We start from the raw sequence: 13,714 nt of genomic DNA, 5'->3' as shown, positions 1-13,714 counted from the left end.
CTGGGCTTGGCAGTATGTGACAACATCTGACAAGCCTGCAGATGTTCTAACTAGGGGTAAACAACTGCGAGACCTCACATGCCAATCCCGGTGGGAATGTGGACCATCATTTCTGCAGCTCCCACAGGGCCAGTGGCCGGAGCATCCGTTTATCAGACACCATTTTACTTTTATTCCAAACAAAATTTGGAAAGTCACTCAGTAGCGCCTGCTCAGCAGCTGATTTCACTGTTTTCCAAAATTTCTTTGGATCATTTAAATTTTTTGTCATCTCGGTAAGGAAATAGTCTGACTTTGCTTTCTTAATTAATAAAGTACATTTATTCTGCAATTTCCTAAAACAAAGCCAGCTCTCTTCAGTTTTATTTTTCCTTGCCCTAGCCCAAGCTGCATCTTTTTGTTTAAGCAGAGCCCCAATAGCGGGGGAAAGCCATGGATTATTTCACCCCTTTGCCCTAATTTTACGTACAGGAGCATGTTTATTTATTAGTCTTAAAATCTCTTCATGAAAATCCTGTCAGGCAAGGTCAACATTATCAAAAAGAGAGACCCTATTCCAGTTAAAATGTAACAAGTCATGAATAAAAGCTTGCTCATTTAGGTGTTTTAAATCTCTTTTGGTCAAGATACGTGGCTTAGGTTTTGGTAACTTTAGATTTCTAACTGTACCTACAGCACAATGGTCACTAAGGTCGTTTGCAAAAACTCCTATCCCTGTATATTTATGCAGAGCGTTTGTCATAATTAAATCAAGGAGTGATGATTTTAGAGGGCATTTGTTGTTAAGTTGGGTGGGGTAATTAATTAACTGGATGATATTTAAAGAATCACAGACAGTTTTTAAGCTATCTGAAGATGCTGTCAACCAGTCTAGATTTAAATCTCCTAACAAAACAAATTCATTTTTATTTAGGTCGGCTAGATATTTGGACAAATTAGGGAGAGAATCACAGACAGCAGAAGGTGGTCAATAACACCCTATAACTGTGATATGCTGAGCCTTAGAGAATTCAATTTTCAACGCCAGTAACTCAAATTGTTTTGGAATAGATACAGAAGACATAAGTGTAACATGGAAGTTGTTCTTTACATAGATGGCAACACCGCCACCTTTCCTAAGGCGATCACAACGAAAATCATTATAACCTTTGTTATTATGCATTAGTCAGGCACACCCAAAAACCTCCTCCCAGACTCCGGCAGACCGATTACTGACCAGCTCTCCACCTAACGGGTCCGTGATGCCTCTAACTCCTGAGTATTACTACAGATGAGATTTTAGAGGGCATTCTGTTTAAGCTGGGCGTGAGAAAGATGCGTCTAGACTCTACCTTCAGATCCAGAAGTTATGACCCTTTACAGTTAATGAAAACAGTCATTTGGGTAGTCTTGCAAAAGCCTGTCTTCAAAAACCACTTCTGTTAACGGTAGCTCTTTCTCTATTAATAACGTGCACTTGTTACAGTCTAGATAATTTTAGAGACTCGGCACGAATCCCAAGGTCATTCATTATTTATCATAACTAAAGAAACGTCTGAAGCCCCCTAGTTTACTAGGATCATGAACATTGATTTTATGTTAATCAGAAGGATTAATATTTAGATGACTCAATGAATTTAACTGTCCACAACATCAATTAGACTTTAATATTTTATTAGCAAGCTTAGCAGGGGAAATGACATACACCTATTCAAATCAAAAATTAGAAGTTTAATAAATGTAAGATATTAGAAATCAAACTTCCCTCCAGTCCCTATACTGTGTCACAGAACTACAAGAGAGGCTTTGGGATGCAACTCCACTCGTCCCCAGATGCTGATTTGGTCTTGGCAGCAGAACTTAAACATCCATGGTCAGGAATCTGTCTTGTCCCGGCAGAATCCTTTTTAGAATAAGTCCAAAGTCGAACTGGTGAGTATCCTCGATGAGCTCAGTTCCATATCCATAGGCGATCTTTGTCTATCCCCCATGTCTACTGCAGCATCTCTGAGATGTTTCTTGGGTTGAGTGTAGGGCAGATGTCGAATCAGAACCCGGGTTGTGGGTAAACGGATCTTGTTCCTTTCTTGAGCTCTGCGAAGTCTTCGTCTTCCCGTGGTTTCGAAATGTAACCCTTATCTGATCCTGCATCCTCGTGTGGTCTTGACTCAAACATTGCAGAACGAAGAACACCTGCCTTTCTCTCGCTTGTATTTTTATACCCTCCGTACTCCGGTTACATGCGCATCTGCGGCTTACACAATTCTCTACACTTCTGCATCTTAGTTGTGCATGCACTAACTGCTTGCACAATCTTCTATTGCACAACTTTCTTTGACGTCAAATGTTTTGGTCAACCGTTGCCTCTTTCCTCTTTTACGCCTGCTGAAGTTTCTATCCGCACTCAACATCTGGTGCTCCTATAAGGTTCGCAACACCACTTCCTGTTTCTTCCGTGCTCACAGCTCTTCTTCTCACGCAGCCTCTAATTGCAACACAGAACGGGACTTTCCATCCAACTTGAACCAGAATATTAATTTATGACTCTTTTTCCATTTACTTCTTAAATCAACTTACATAACTCATCACCTTAATCAATAGTACATTTTAAAGTAAGGATTACTTTAGTTTTTAATCACATCAATCATAATACAGAATTTTCTTATTGCTTTCAAACTCTCATTACAATACAGTTTATATATGTTTCAATCAACATTAAATCATAATTCAAGATTACTTGTTACCCTCAGGTTTTTGTGGCCTGTTTTCTGTGTGTCCTGGAAAGATCTCAACCAGTCCCAACCAGGTTTCACGACACCTTCTAAGGAAATATTTTTATTGGTAATGGAATTATTTAACCATGTTTCAGTCAAAACTAAGATGTCTGTATTAGTAGTTTCAATCCAGATTTTAACCAGGTATTAGGCAATAAACTTAATATGCATTATACCAAGACCTGATCTGGTTTTGAATTCTTCCAGTGTGTCAATGTTGCTAATAATTGGACCTAGGTTAGGTTACACATTACCTGATACTAAAAGTAAAAGTAGAATGAGTCTTTTCCATTGACCATTTACATTTGATACTAATCCAATTTTCCTTGCCAGAGCAAGGTGTAAAAGAGAAGATTCAGTTAACACAAAACAGCTCCTTAAGACAGACAAGCACATTAAATGAACTAAGTTATCTATTGGCTTTTGGTTAAAGTAGTGCCAGTTAATAATAAAATCTGAAATGGTCCAAATTGTCTGGTCGAGGGTCATGGACCTGGAGTAAGTCCTGAAGGAGTGAACTAAGTTGTTATACAAGTCCTCAGAAGACTTTGGCACATTTTCAAAGGTGTAAACACCTAAGAATAATATCAGAAGTAGTCTCATTGTACTTATCTGACCAAAAGTCATGTCCTCTCTTCACTTTTCTTGGAATTCAGGAAAGTATTGACAATGTAGTAAGCTGAGATGGTGTCTAGCAGGCAGAGATGATAACTAGCATGCAGAGACAATAGCTAGCTGGCATGCAGAGATGGTGGTTCGCAGGCAGAGAAGAATGGTAGCTTGCAGGGAGAGACAGTAGTGGCTTGCAGGCAAAAATGGTATCAAGCAGGCAGAAGTGGAAGCTCGCAGGCGGAAATGGTAGTCAGGCAGAGGTGGTAGCTAGCAGGCGGAGATGATGGCTCGCAGGCAGAGACGATGGTGGCTAGCAGGCAGAAATTATGGTAGCTATCAGGCTGAGACGATGGTGGCTAGCAGGTGGAGACGATGATGGCTAGTAGGCGGAAACGATGGTGGCTAGCAGGCAGAGACAATGAAGGCTAGCAAGCGGAAACAATGGTGGCTATCAGGCAGAGATGATGGTGGTACAGATGATGTTTCTCCAACTCTTTTACTCCTCCAGAGCAACCACTGTGTTCCTACAGTGGAACATCCTGAAGTCGCTTCGGAATGGCGAGCGGTATCCCGGCGTTCTTGTCGGCGTGTCGTAGCCGCCGAAGGCTCCGCGTGGAGCGGACTGGAGGGGTGAGTCAGCCCCGCTGCGATAGCTCAGAAGAGAGCACGGGTGTGAGCTCTGAGAAATGTTCAGAGTTTTCTCTCTAACTTGCAGTCGTTGACCTCCGTGATGATTTATTGCAGTGGTTCTCAATACAAGTTATGTGTTATTTAAATTATAACTTAAGTTGCTTTAAACTTTTATTTTTGGGGGGGATTTTTTCATGTTACAATGTATAAATATGTAGGAATTGAATATTTGGGAAGTATAACTTAAACTTAAAGGTCAGCACCAGAGTTTTCTAGAAAAATATTCAGATTTTATTTTGTGGTTTTAAAGGCTCTACGTTGAAGATGGTAAGAAATAAAGGCATACTTTATTTTATTTGCCCGTCTGCTCTCGGCTCCCATACAGAGCTGCCGGCTAGTGCTAATGCTCAGCCGCTCCCTCCCGTTTCAAACTCTTCTTATTAAAGTAAGAGTTGGAGAGCTAAATATAATTTAAATATTGGCTACCTTCAACAGAAAAAGCCTATGCTCTGCACCATAGTCTCACCAACCCTGCAAACATTGATGGAAATGCAGCAGGTTCTTGGGAGACCATAGGAACACCTGAGTGTGTGATGACATCATCCTGTCTCAGCAACTGAACTGAAATAAAACTGTGTGGACTGGGCAGAGCAACCATGTCTGGCATACACCATGCCAGACTCAAGTCCAGTAAGAAGACAGCAAAGAGAGAGAAAACTGAGAAAGAACTGCTCATGGCTGCCATCACTGTGTCAGGATAAGGCAGCAGACACCTTGACTGCAGCAGAGGCAGAGAATGGAGGAGTGGAAAAAGATTCGTCACTGGCCCAGAAGGCTGATTCAATTGACTGTTTTAGCCGGCAATGGGCACTTTGCCCCCACGACCCAACCCCGGATGAAGCGGAAGAAAATGGATGGATGGATGGAAGGATGGATGGATGGATGGATGGATGGATGGATGGATGGATGGATGGATGGATGGATGGGCACTTATGCTGATTTTACTTTTGTAGCATGTGAGATTATTCCCATTTTTCAATCAACAATAATGGGCACAAAAGTCAACCTTTTGGTGCTTTCCGGAGCTACCAGTGTTATAAAGTTGGAACTTCTGCAGCAAGCACAAGCCGAGTGGAAATCATGTCTGCTCCTTTTCTGCTTCAGGAAAAAATCTGGGGAAGAGAAAATTACTATTTTCTATCTAACCCTATATAGGTCTCTAGTTTCACATGTTTATTTATAGTTAAATTTAAGTCTCATTGATCTCCTGAGACAACATTTGTTGTGTTAATTGGTAATCAGAGAGCTGTGTATTGCAGCCCCAGTTCTCACCTGTATGCATATCAATGGAAGATTCCTGCTTCTGAGCAGACATCATGGCTCCTGCAGGGAGCTGGAGACAGAGTTTCCCCTTCCTCTGATTGTATGCAGGCTGAGAGCTTACACTGCACTGTTTGTGCTTCAGATGGTCCTGATGCAGATTTATAGGAGACATGATTTCAAATGACTTTTGAAAACTCTCTACTTCTTGACAAAAGCTGCTGCCCTTTTTGTCTGTCTCTTTCTGTGTGCTGCGCAGCTGTCTTTGTTTGATGTCCCAGACTCGCACCCATGTGCCCCTTACAAAATCATGCAACTGGCCTTGGAAGAGGATAGGTGGTTTTTGTTAAATTATGTGTGACTGTGACTGACTGGACTCCTCTGACCTTTGACCTGATAATGCTTTGAATATTATAAAACTGTAGGACTAACCTCAGACTTTGAAACTTCTACTGAAGTGTTCCTGTCTAAAACTGACTGCTCCATAAACCCAGCCTTAGCTGAAATCTAACTTGACACCAAGGCTAACAACAAGTATGATGTAGGGTTAAAAAATACTGTGACCCATTTATGATCTTTCCAAAATCTGCAGGCCAGGCACTTTGGAAAACACTATCAAAACCTGAAGCAATAGAGGACATTCCCTTAGAGCTGCCGGCATTATTGTTACACATGAAACTTCTTGTGTGCACACTCCTCTGTTCCCTGTAGGAAGAGATCAGAGGCCCTGACCAGCCCACTGACTAGCATTTTATCCAAACCCTGCAGGCCATAAAATTAGATAAATTGTCTCTTTTACAAGATACAACAAAGCGAAACTCCCCACCCCTCAAAGAAGGAAACAGTTTCTCTGTAAAAAGATAAAACATTGGCATGATTTTGGGCCCAAAGTGTTTTTGTTAGAACTGAAATTTGTGTAGAAAAATGTCTTATTCATCTGTAGGTCACGCTATTACGGGGTAGGGATGCTCTGGGTCCTCAAGATGTGTTTTCTGCTGTTCAGAATCAGAACATTCCCAGCTTGTCACTAAGAAGCAACTTATGCATTTTCTTGGGATGACCTTTTGTTGCAGAAATTTTATCTTAATGGCTCAATCTTTGAAGCCCCCCCTAGGAATCCTCATTCATGGTGAGGGCCTGTATGCTTTTGACTTGGTTTCTTGTACCCCTGGAACTTGTTTTTGCCTCTTGTGACATTGGTGTTTACAGCCTGCTCACCCTTCTTGTTCTTTAATTAGCTTCATTCACCTTTTTGGAGCTGAAATCATCATCATTTGGCAATGCATTGGCTCAGATACATATCTGTCCTCTTGGACATCACCAACAATCACTTTTAAGCGCTGTATAGTTTTGAATGTTGCTATGCTTGTCCCCACACCTGAACATGGGGACCCTCACTGTTATGGTGCCACTTTGGATCAGATTTGCACTTCCAGGACTGACATTCCAGATTCACTCTTCAAAACCCTGATCTTGTTCCTTTGATGATGTTTCTGCCTCTTGTGATACTGCCACTTAAAAAAAAAAGGGAGAGAAAAGGGAATGATTTTGGACTTCACATGGCTTTTTTGACCTCTGGTCCTCCATGCTCTATACTTCTCTGTGCAAATGGCTAAAGTTTCCACAGGACAGTCCAGAGTTCCATTTTGTGCATTTGGAGCTGTGCATTACTTTTTGCTTTTTTTGGAATCACTGGGAAATGAAGAGTAGATTCTGCTGCAAAAGATACAGCAACACGCCCATAAACTAGCCTCCTGCTCATTTGTGTCCTTAACAGTCCTTTGTTTCCACAGGTGAGAAATGTCTGGTAGATTGCAGGCGGAGCCGTCTCAGATGGTGTGATGATGCCCTGATGTTGAATTAATGGTTAACCATTTCTTTTCTTATTTTACTAAATGGACACACATTTATAGTTATGCAGAAGAAACTGCAAATCATGCATGGTGTGTGCCACAAGAAACCTTTTAAGGGAACAGACCACTCCCCCTGACAACTGTTTGTGATGATGCAATGGTATCCTACTGTACAACCTCTCCACTGTTCTTGAAGTCTTATAGGCTGTGAAAGCTGCGCACTCAATCCCTGCAGACCCCTTTGCATTGACTGAACCCCACTGAGACGATGGTGAAGAAGAACCATAGAAAACACTGGTGACTTGCCAAGGAACCTTCCATGAGCTTTTCATGACTCAGGCTACTGAAGGAGCCAGCTGGATACCTTCAAGCCAGTGCAGAGAAGTTCCTGATCCAGTAGAGGACCTCCAACCAAACATCAACCAACCTGGCTCCAACAAGAGAGAGGGTAGTAAAAACTTCACTTCAGCGGTGTGTTCAAGTGCTAGAAACCTCTGACACCGAAGAAAGAAGATATCCGGAAAATATTCTTTTGACCCCTGTCAGAAGAAGAATTGTCAGCAGGAGCTCATGTGCAAGGCCGGCACAAGCTTCATTAGCATCATCTTCCTTCAATGAAGGTTGTGGTTGCTGCTGTTATTGCTCCTACCAGAGATATGTTCCAATTTTCATGAAACAAAGACACTTGCATTTCTGAAAATGTAAAACAAACCATTTCCTCACTCTGTGCTGACTTCTTACAATGAGTGATCTTCAACCTGTATTGGTTCTCTATGTCTGACTCTTTTTGTGAGGTACATACAATTGTGTATTAACATTTTCATGTATTATCAAAATTTTTATTATCTTTTGTGTGATTAATATAAACAATGTTTATTATAATCCAAAGAAAGGAATGTAATGGAAAATTTTATAATGTGCTCTTCACCCCTTTTGTGCTTTAGATTGTGTCTGATGATGAGGTCATGTGTCTGGATGATCTCCTCATGAGATTGCTCAAGGAGAACACCTATTGTCCAATCAGGGAAATGGCCAGACCATCTCCCTGATATAACAATCAGAGATTCACATCTATTGTCCAATCAAGTCTCTCTTCTCTGACCAGAACCTATAAAAGAAAGCCAGATCCACTGTTGGTCAGAGCAGACTTGACCGACTCCTTAGACTCTGTATTTCTGTTCTCACCTTGCAAGGTTTTAATAAATTTCTTATTTCTTCTCATCCAGACTCTTGCTAAAGTAATTTTTTCCATGACAGATGCAAAAAGAAAACAGGTGGTCAAAGGGGGACACTGACCTTGAAACTACCAAGCTGCATCAGCATAACGACCAAGTAACCCAAAGCAGACCAAAACCTAAAGGGAAGCGGGAGGAGAAGGGCAGTGTGTTACAAAACACAGGAACACAAAGCAGTGGCAGCAGAAGGTGAGAGTTAAGCATGAGACACCTGTGGTTCCTCATGTTGGAGCAAAGATGAAACAACCCTGTCATAAACATTTCAGATTTTATCTGGTTCAGATGAAAATATGAATTACCAAAAATGAGTGGAAACACAGGTGGTCAAGTAGAACAACAAAGAGACAAAGACAGAAACAAAGAGACAGCAACTTACATTTACAATAAAACATCTGCTTAAAACTTAAAGCATCAAACATATGGTTTCATGCACGTTGATGAGAGTTCACGTGTTCCTGCAAAAAACAATTATTAGGAGTACATCTGCTCTGAGAACAGCGCTATGTTTGATTTATTTCCTAAAAGGTCATAATACTTATTTCTAAGTACAATAGATATCTTCAAATCATCTTGGAACTAAGATGGCATTTGAAAAACTTCAAACACTGGCGAACCTTTTCTACATGGCCTCTGAGATTCCGACAGTCTCACTCTTCACGTTAGTCTCCTGTTCCACTAGGTGCTGCACTTTATAAACATCGACTTTTAAATTATTTATTCCAATAATTTAACTTTTTTTTAGGTAGATAATTTAGGGGCTAGACAGCTGCTGTCTTCAACACATTGCCTTTCTGCATATACTTTACCTCCTGTCTTTTCCATTACTAGTCATTTACTGTTATTCTTTTCAAATATATTTAGCCTCCGACTTGTCTTTTAAACACATTTTTACATTCACTCCAACATATTCTTCTGCCATAAGTTCAAACCAACACCACCAAACAACTTTGCCAAAAATGCTGGTGGTATGGCCCAATTCAGCTCTAAAGTTGTGAAAATAGTTACTCGCCAGTCCACAAACTGCTTCAGCAGCCAGTTCTATATGCTGGGTTCTGCACTTTGTTTCACAACAGTTATCTGAATAACAGCAAAGCACCATAGACCATCTGGTTGGAGGTTTTCATGTTGACGTCGATTGAGTCTGCATCTACTTCTTAAGTTCATTTTAGTCTAATTTTATGTGGCTCTCATTTCATTATGGAAGAACTTTGGATGATTTTTTTTTTCTTTCCAACACTGTTTCATTTCATTGATGTTTTCTAGTATTGGTCCCACCTAAACATTTCACTCAATTTAGGGACTCAACTTTGACTGGGGCATTCTTTCCTATTTAAGCCATTCTTTTGTGAATCTCCTGTTTTGTTTGTAATTTTTTTTCGATTTTTTTCAGGACATAGTCTACATGAAGTTTAATCTGTCAAAAATATGTCCCCACATTTGGTGTACAAACAAGCTGGCTGTCTCAGTGACTGCAAGAAGCACACGTCTACTTGTTCCAGTTTCTCTGTAAGAAATGTAAACTCTGGTCTTATCGTGGATTTTCTGAAACATCCAGTACTGGGAAGATTGGCAAATGCTTTTGGTGACTGTTCTGAAAATAATGTCACCCGCCTGCAGATTGAAGGACTTTGAGGTCAGGAAATGGCCTTGTTATTCTTCCCAGACTGTTGTGCAACAATTTTGCTGATGTCTTTGTCAAGCATTGCATTTATAGAAATATATATGTCCCATCTTAGTAAACTGCAAGATCTTCTGCTTTGATGGTCACAAGTCATGATTTTTTATTTGTTTGACTTTATGTATTTGACAGAAAAATGCAGGCAAACACATAAAACAGTCTGCAGGATGCCATGCAAAAAGAGTTTATAGCTAAAGCTAACTTACAGTCCTATTATATGCATGTATATGTGTAAACATAGAGCATCACACACTAGTAATATACTGAAAATAAATATAAACAACTCAGTGCAACTTACAAATTAGTATGTATTTGGTTACTGTTAAGCCAAGAGTTTTTCATACAACTGAATATTTTAAATTCAGATATTGTCTTGAGATAGTATGCAAAAACTTTTACAAAATTCTGCAAAAAACAAAATTAATGAAAAATCAGACTGATAAAGCAAAGTGCTGCAGAGTGGAGCTTTACAGCTTCATAGCATTTTGTTTTTTTTGCTTAATAAATGTGTGTAAACAATTAAATATATAAATTGCTAAAGCTATCAAAGATTAGCAATTTATGTTTCCAAAGAATGTGGCTGGCTTTTTGGCTACAACCTTTATTGTTTGATTTTACGGTGAAGCCAAGTACTTTGTGGCTAAGGTCTGAGCTCATGTTGTCATGTTGTAATTATGATATGTGAGAAAGTAACATAACATGGGGCAGCCTGTTTTGGCATGTATTGTGTAAGGTCTAATTTAAAACAACTTTGTTTTCTTTTTATTGTTTTAGAGATTGTATTGATTATGAAATTAGCTGATTGGCTTACAAATGATCAGTCAACTGTGTACCAAATGTTTTCTCAATAACTTTTGGTAATGTAGGCAGAGGTGATGTGGGCCGGTAACTGTCTTTCTGTCTTCCTTCTTGAATTATTGGTACAAAACATTATGTACATCCTGAGGACAATTTAGAAGTACTAATGGACAAACTAACAAGATGTGTCAATTGTTTGGAACATTAATATACTTGTGTAGTAAGATGCAATTCAGATGATAGGTATAATTCGAGTTCAAGTTAGACAAATTTGTGATTATTTGCATAACATTTGTCTCTTCAATCGGTTTAATTGAAAAAATAGATTACAGGTGCCTTCTGATCAGGATAATTAATATGTTCAGGTGATGTACCATCTCTGCTTAGTTCTTCAACTGACCATAAAAAATAAGAAATTAAATTCATTTGCCATGACAGCACTATTTGTAATATGTATGCCATGTATGGAAAGTTTCCCAATGCCTCTTAATATAGTTGTGTTTTATTAAATTGCTTCCAAAGTAAAGCATTGTTGCCCTTTGCATTTTCAATACTTTAAGTTACTTCTGCTTCACTCATTTGTTGTAACACGTTATTCTTAGACTTTTGTAGGTTAGTATATCATTGGTAAGTCAAGATCTTAACAATTTCTTTATCTATGTCTTGCATTTTCATTAGCTTATTAATTTTAGAATTTAGTCAAGGCAGGGTTAAAAAACTATTTATTAAAAGTGTATTTAATTAACAGCACCTACTTTTAATGTTAAAGTTCACATAGTGGACTTACTTTTCACATATGGCTTTTTCCCTTTGGCTTTGTGTTTGTTTCAACAATAGTAACAGTATGGACTCTGGTGTATGTTTCTGTACTCTTAAGGTTAAATTGAAATTATTTTAGAACTGGTTAAAAATTCAGATCTTCTTTAATATGGCCTGATATGAAAAACAGACGTAGAACTAAAAGAAATGTACTTTCCACATTAACAAAAGCTTCACATGTTGAAATGTAATGCATAAATATGACACTAATTACGACTAACAATGTATCAGGGCACAGTGAAGAAACTATTGCTGTTGAGAAGCTATAGCGCAGGATTTTAAAAATGGGAATCCCCACACAAAGAGGGAAGGGGAAGCCTCTCCCCAGACTCCCTGTATCCTCAAATCAGGAGAAACTAGGGCAGCATCTCCAGTGTGAAAAACATGACGCCATGCACGACCTGAACTGAGCTGTGCGCCTGCGTTCAGCCACATCTGAACATTCCACATACAGCATGACTTCGTATGTTCTCAGCCTCACACCCTAGAAGACTGGTATTAGATCTAATGACTTCATTTACATTGTGCGGTTTGATATAACGCGAACTAATGTATAATGCGGAACCATAAGCATCAGGAAAACCATCCTCACACCCTAGAAGACTGGTATTAGATCTAACGACTTCATTTACATTGTGCGGTTTGATATAATGCGAACTAATGTATAATGCTGAACCATAAGCATCAGGAAAACCATATTTGACTTGTGATAAGTAGTCTGATTATGATATATAATTTGGTTTGCTTGTCGTTTTGTGATAAATTGTCTATATGTCAAACATGTTGCTATATGTCCTGTTGCATATCCTAATAACGACAGGATACAAAGCATCCTTCGCACAGCACAGAGTGTCTCTATGCGGATAACGGAGAGCAGGGCCGCTGCTGCTGAACGCCGAGACATGATAGGCTGACTGATGCTACAGCATCAACATTACACAGCAACAATGGAGACAGCCTACCTGGGATAACAGAATCTGCCGGTGGATCATTCTCCTCTGGTTAGGAAAAGGGCTTGAGGAGAGGAGGCTCGCGCTAATTTACATATAAAAAGTAGAACGGAACACAAACAGCGTCGCTTCTGGGCCGATGGGGCATGCGACCGAGGCTCGTGTCACATCCTTTCCTCTTTCTGAGGACCAGCAGTGAAGCTAGACATAATGCAACGCTCAGTTTCCGTTTACTGGAAAAATTGCAATTAAAACACAAGAAACTTTACCACTGTTCGTATTATACAATATAATCATATTGTAATTCCAAGGCTTCAATAATACTGTACGTATTATTTTCTGTAATTGCAATACTAATAATCTTCTGCAATTACTTTTGGGTAATTTCTTTCTCATTTTGGCGCTTAAGACATATACACAGATAAATTACTTTGAAGGATGAGCTTCCGGTCATACTGCCAGGAGTCCACCTTGATGTAGTTGTGCATCAATTTCCTAAAGCCAATCAGAAAACGTTTTTTTGTGTGTGTTTTTTTTGCACCTTCGCGTGCGCTGCCCGATCTCTATGGAGATATGGAGACTGGGACTGGCATAATGAAAAATAAAAGCAGAATTATATAAATGGCGCAATGCATTTATGCATTTAAAATATACAAATTAATTTTAAAATACAGAACTTTATCTCATATTTTATAATATGACATTCATATTTACGTTTTCTTTCTTGGCTTAGTTCTAACAAATTATATTTTTTAATATGATTTCAGTTTTATTGTTTAATTTTTTTTTTTTCGTTTAATCACATTTGTGTCTCTTTAATTAATTGTTATTAATCCTCCCCACCCACCTGGAAGCTCCTTTTGTTTCCATGTATTTTAAAAAAATTTCTGTCCCCTGTCTTTACTTTACCTTATGCATTTTTCTATCATATGCAGATGAGAAGATGTGTCTTAAGGCTTTAACTTCTGCCTTTTGGCTGGTTAGCGTTAAACTAAATATGACTCCCTCCAGGTGCGGAGCTGTAGGCTACCCATGGGGGGCCGGCTCTGAGGGTGGCAGGGGGGGA

General features: G+C 39.3%; 1 protein-coding gene across 3 annotated transcripts in view; it reads right to left on the bottom strand.

Annotated features, from left to right (window-relative positions):
• Positions 1 to 13,163, bottom strand: part of LOC103132265 (E3 ubiquitin-protein ligase HECW1-like) — a 29,343-nt gene extending 16,180 nt beyond the window's left edge. Inside the window, exons 1-3 of one of the 3 annotated variants that reach the window (XM_016667262.1) lie at positions 13,023 to 13,129; positions 12,661 to 12,881; positions 8,465 to 8,522 (exon numbers count right to left, since the gene is read on the bottom strand). In XM_016667262.1, the coding sequence (XP_016522748.1) occupies positions 8,465 to 8,491 (27 nt within the window). In that variant the 5' untranslated portion in view covers positions 8,492 to 8,522; positions 12,661 to 12,881; positions 13,023 to 13,129. Of the gene's footprint in view, positions 1 to 8,464; positions 8,523 to 12,660; positions 12,882 to 13,022 lie in introns of all 3 variants that reach the window. The other 2 variants (XM_016667261.1, XM_016667260.1) reach the window with 2 other exon arrangements.
• Between the last annotated feature and the right edge of the window lie 551 nt (positions 13,164 to 13,714).

This window comes from Poecilia formosa, unplaced genomic scaffold (assembly GCF_000485575.1).
Source record: "Poecilia formosa unplaced genomic scaffold, Poecilia_formosa-5.1.2 Scaffold979, whole genome shotgun sequence".
In the NCBI taxonomy this organism is placed as follows: domain Eukaryota; kingdom Metazoa; phylum Chordata; class Actinopteri; order Cyprinodontiformes; family Poeciliidae; genus Poecilia; species Poecilia formosa.
This window is presented reverse-complemented; position numbering and strand designations above follow the sequence as displayed.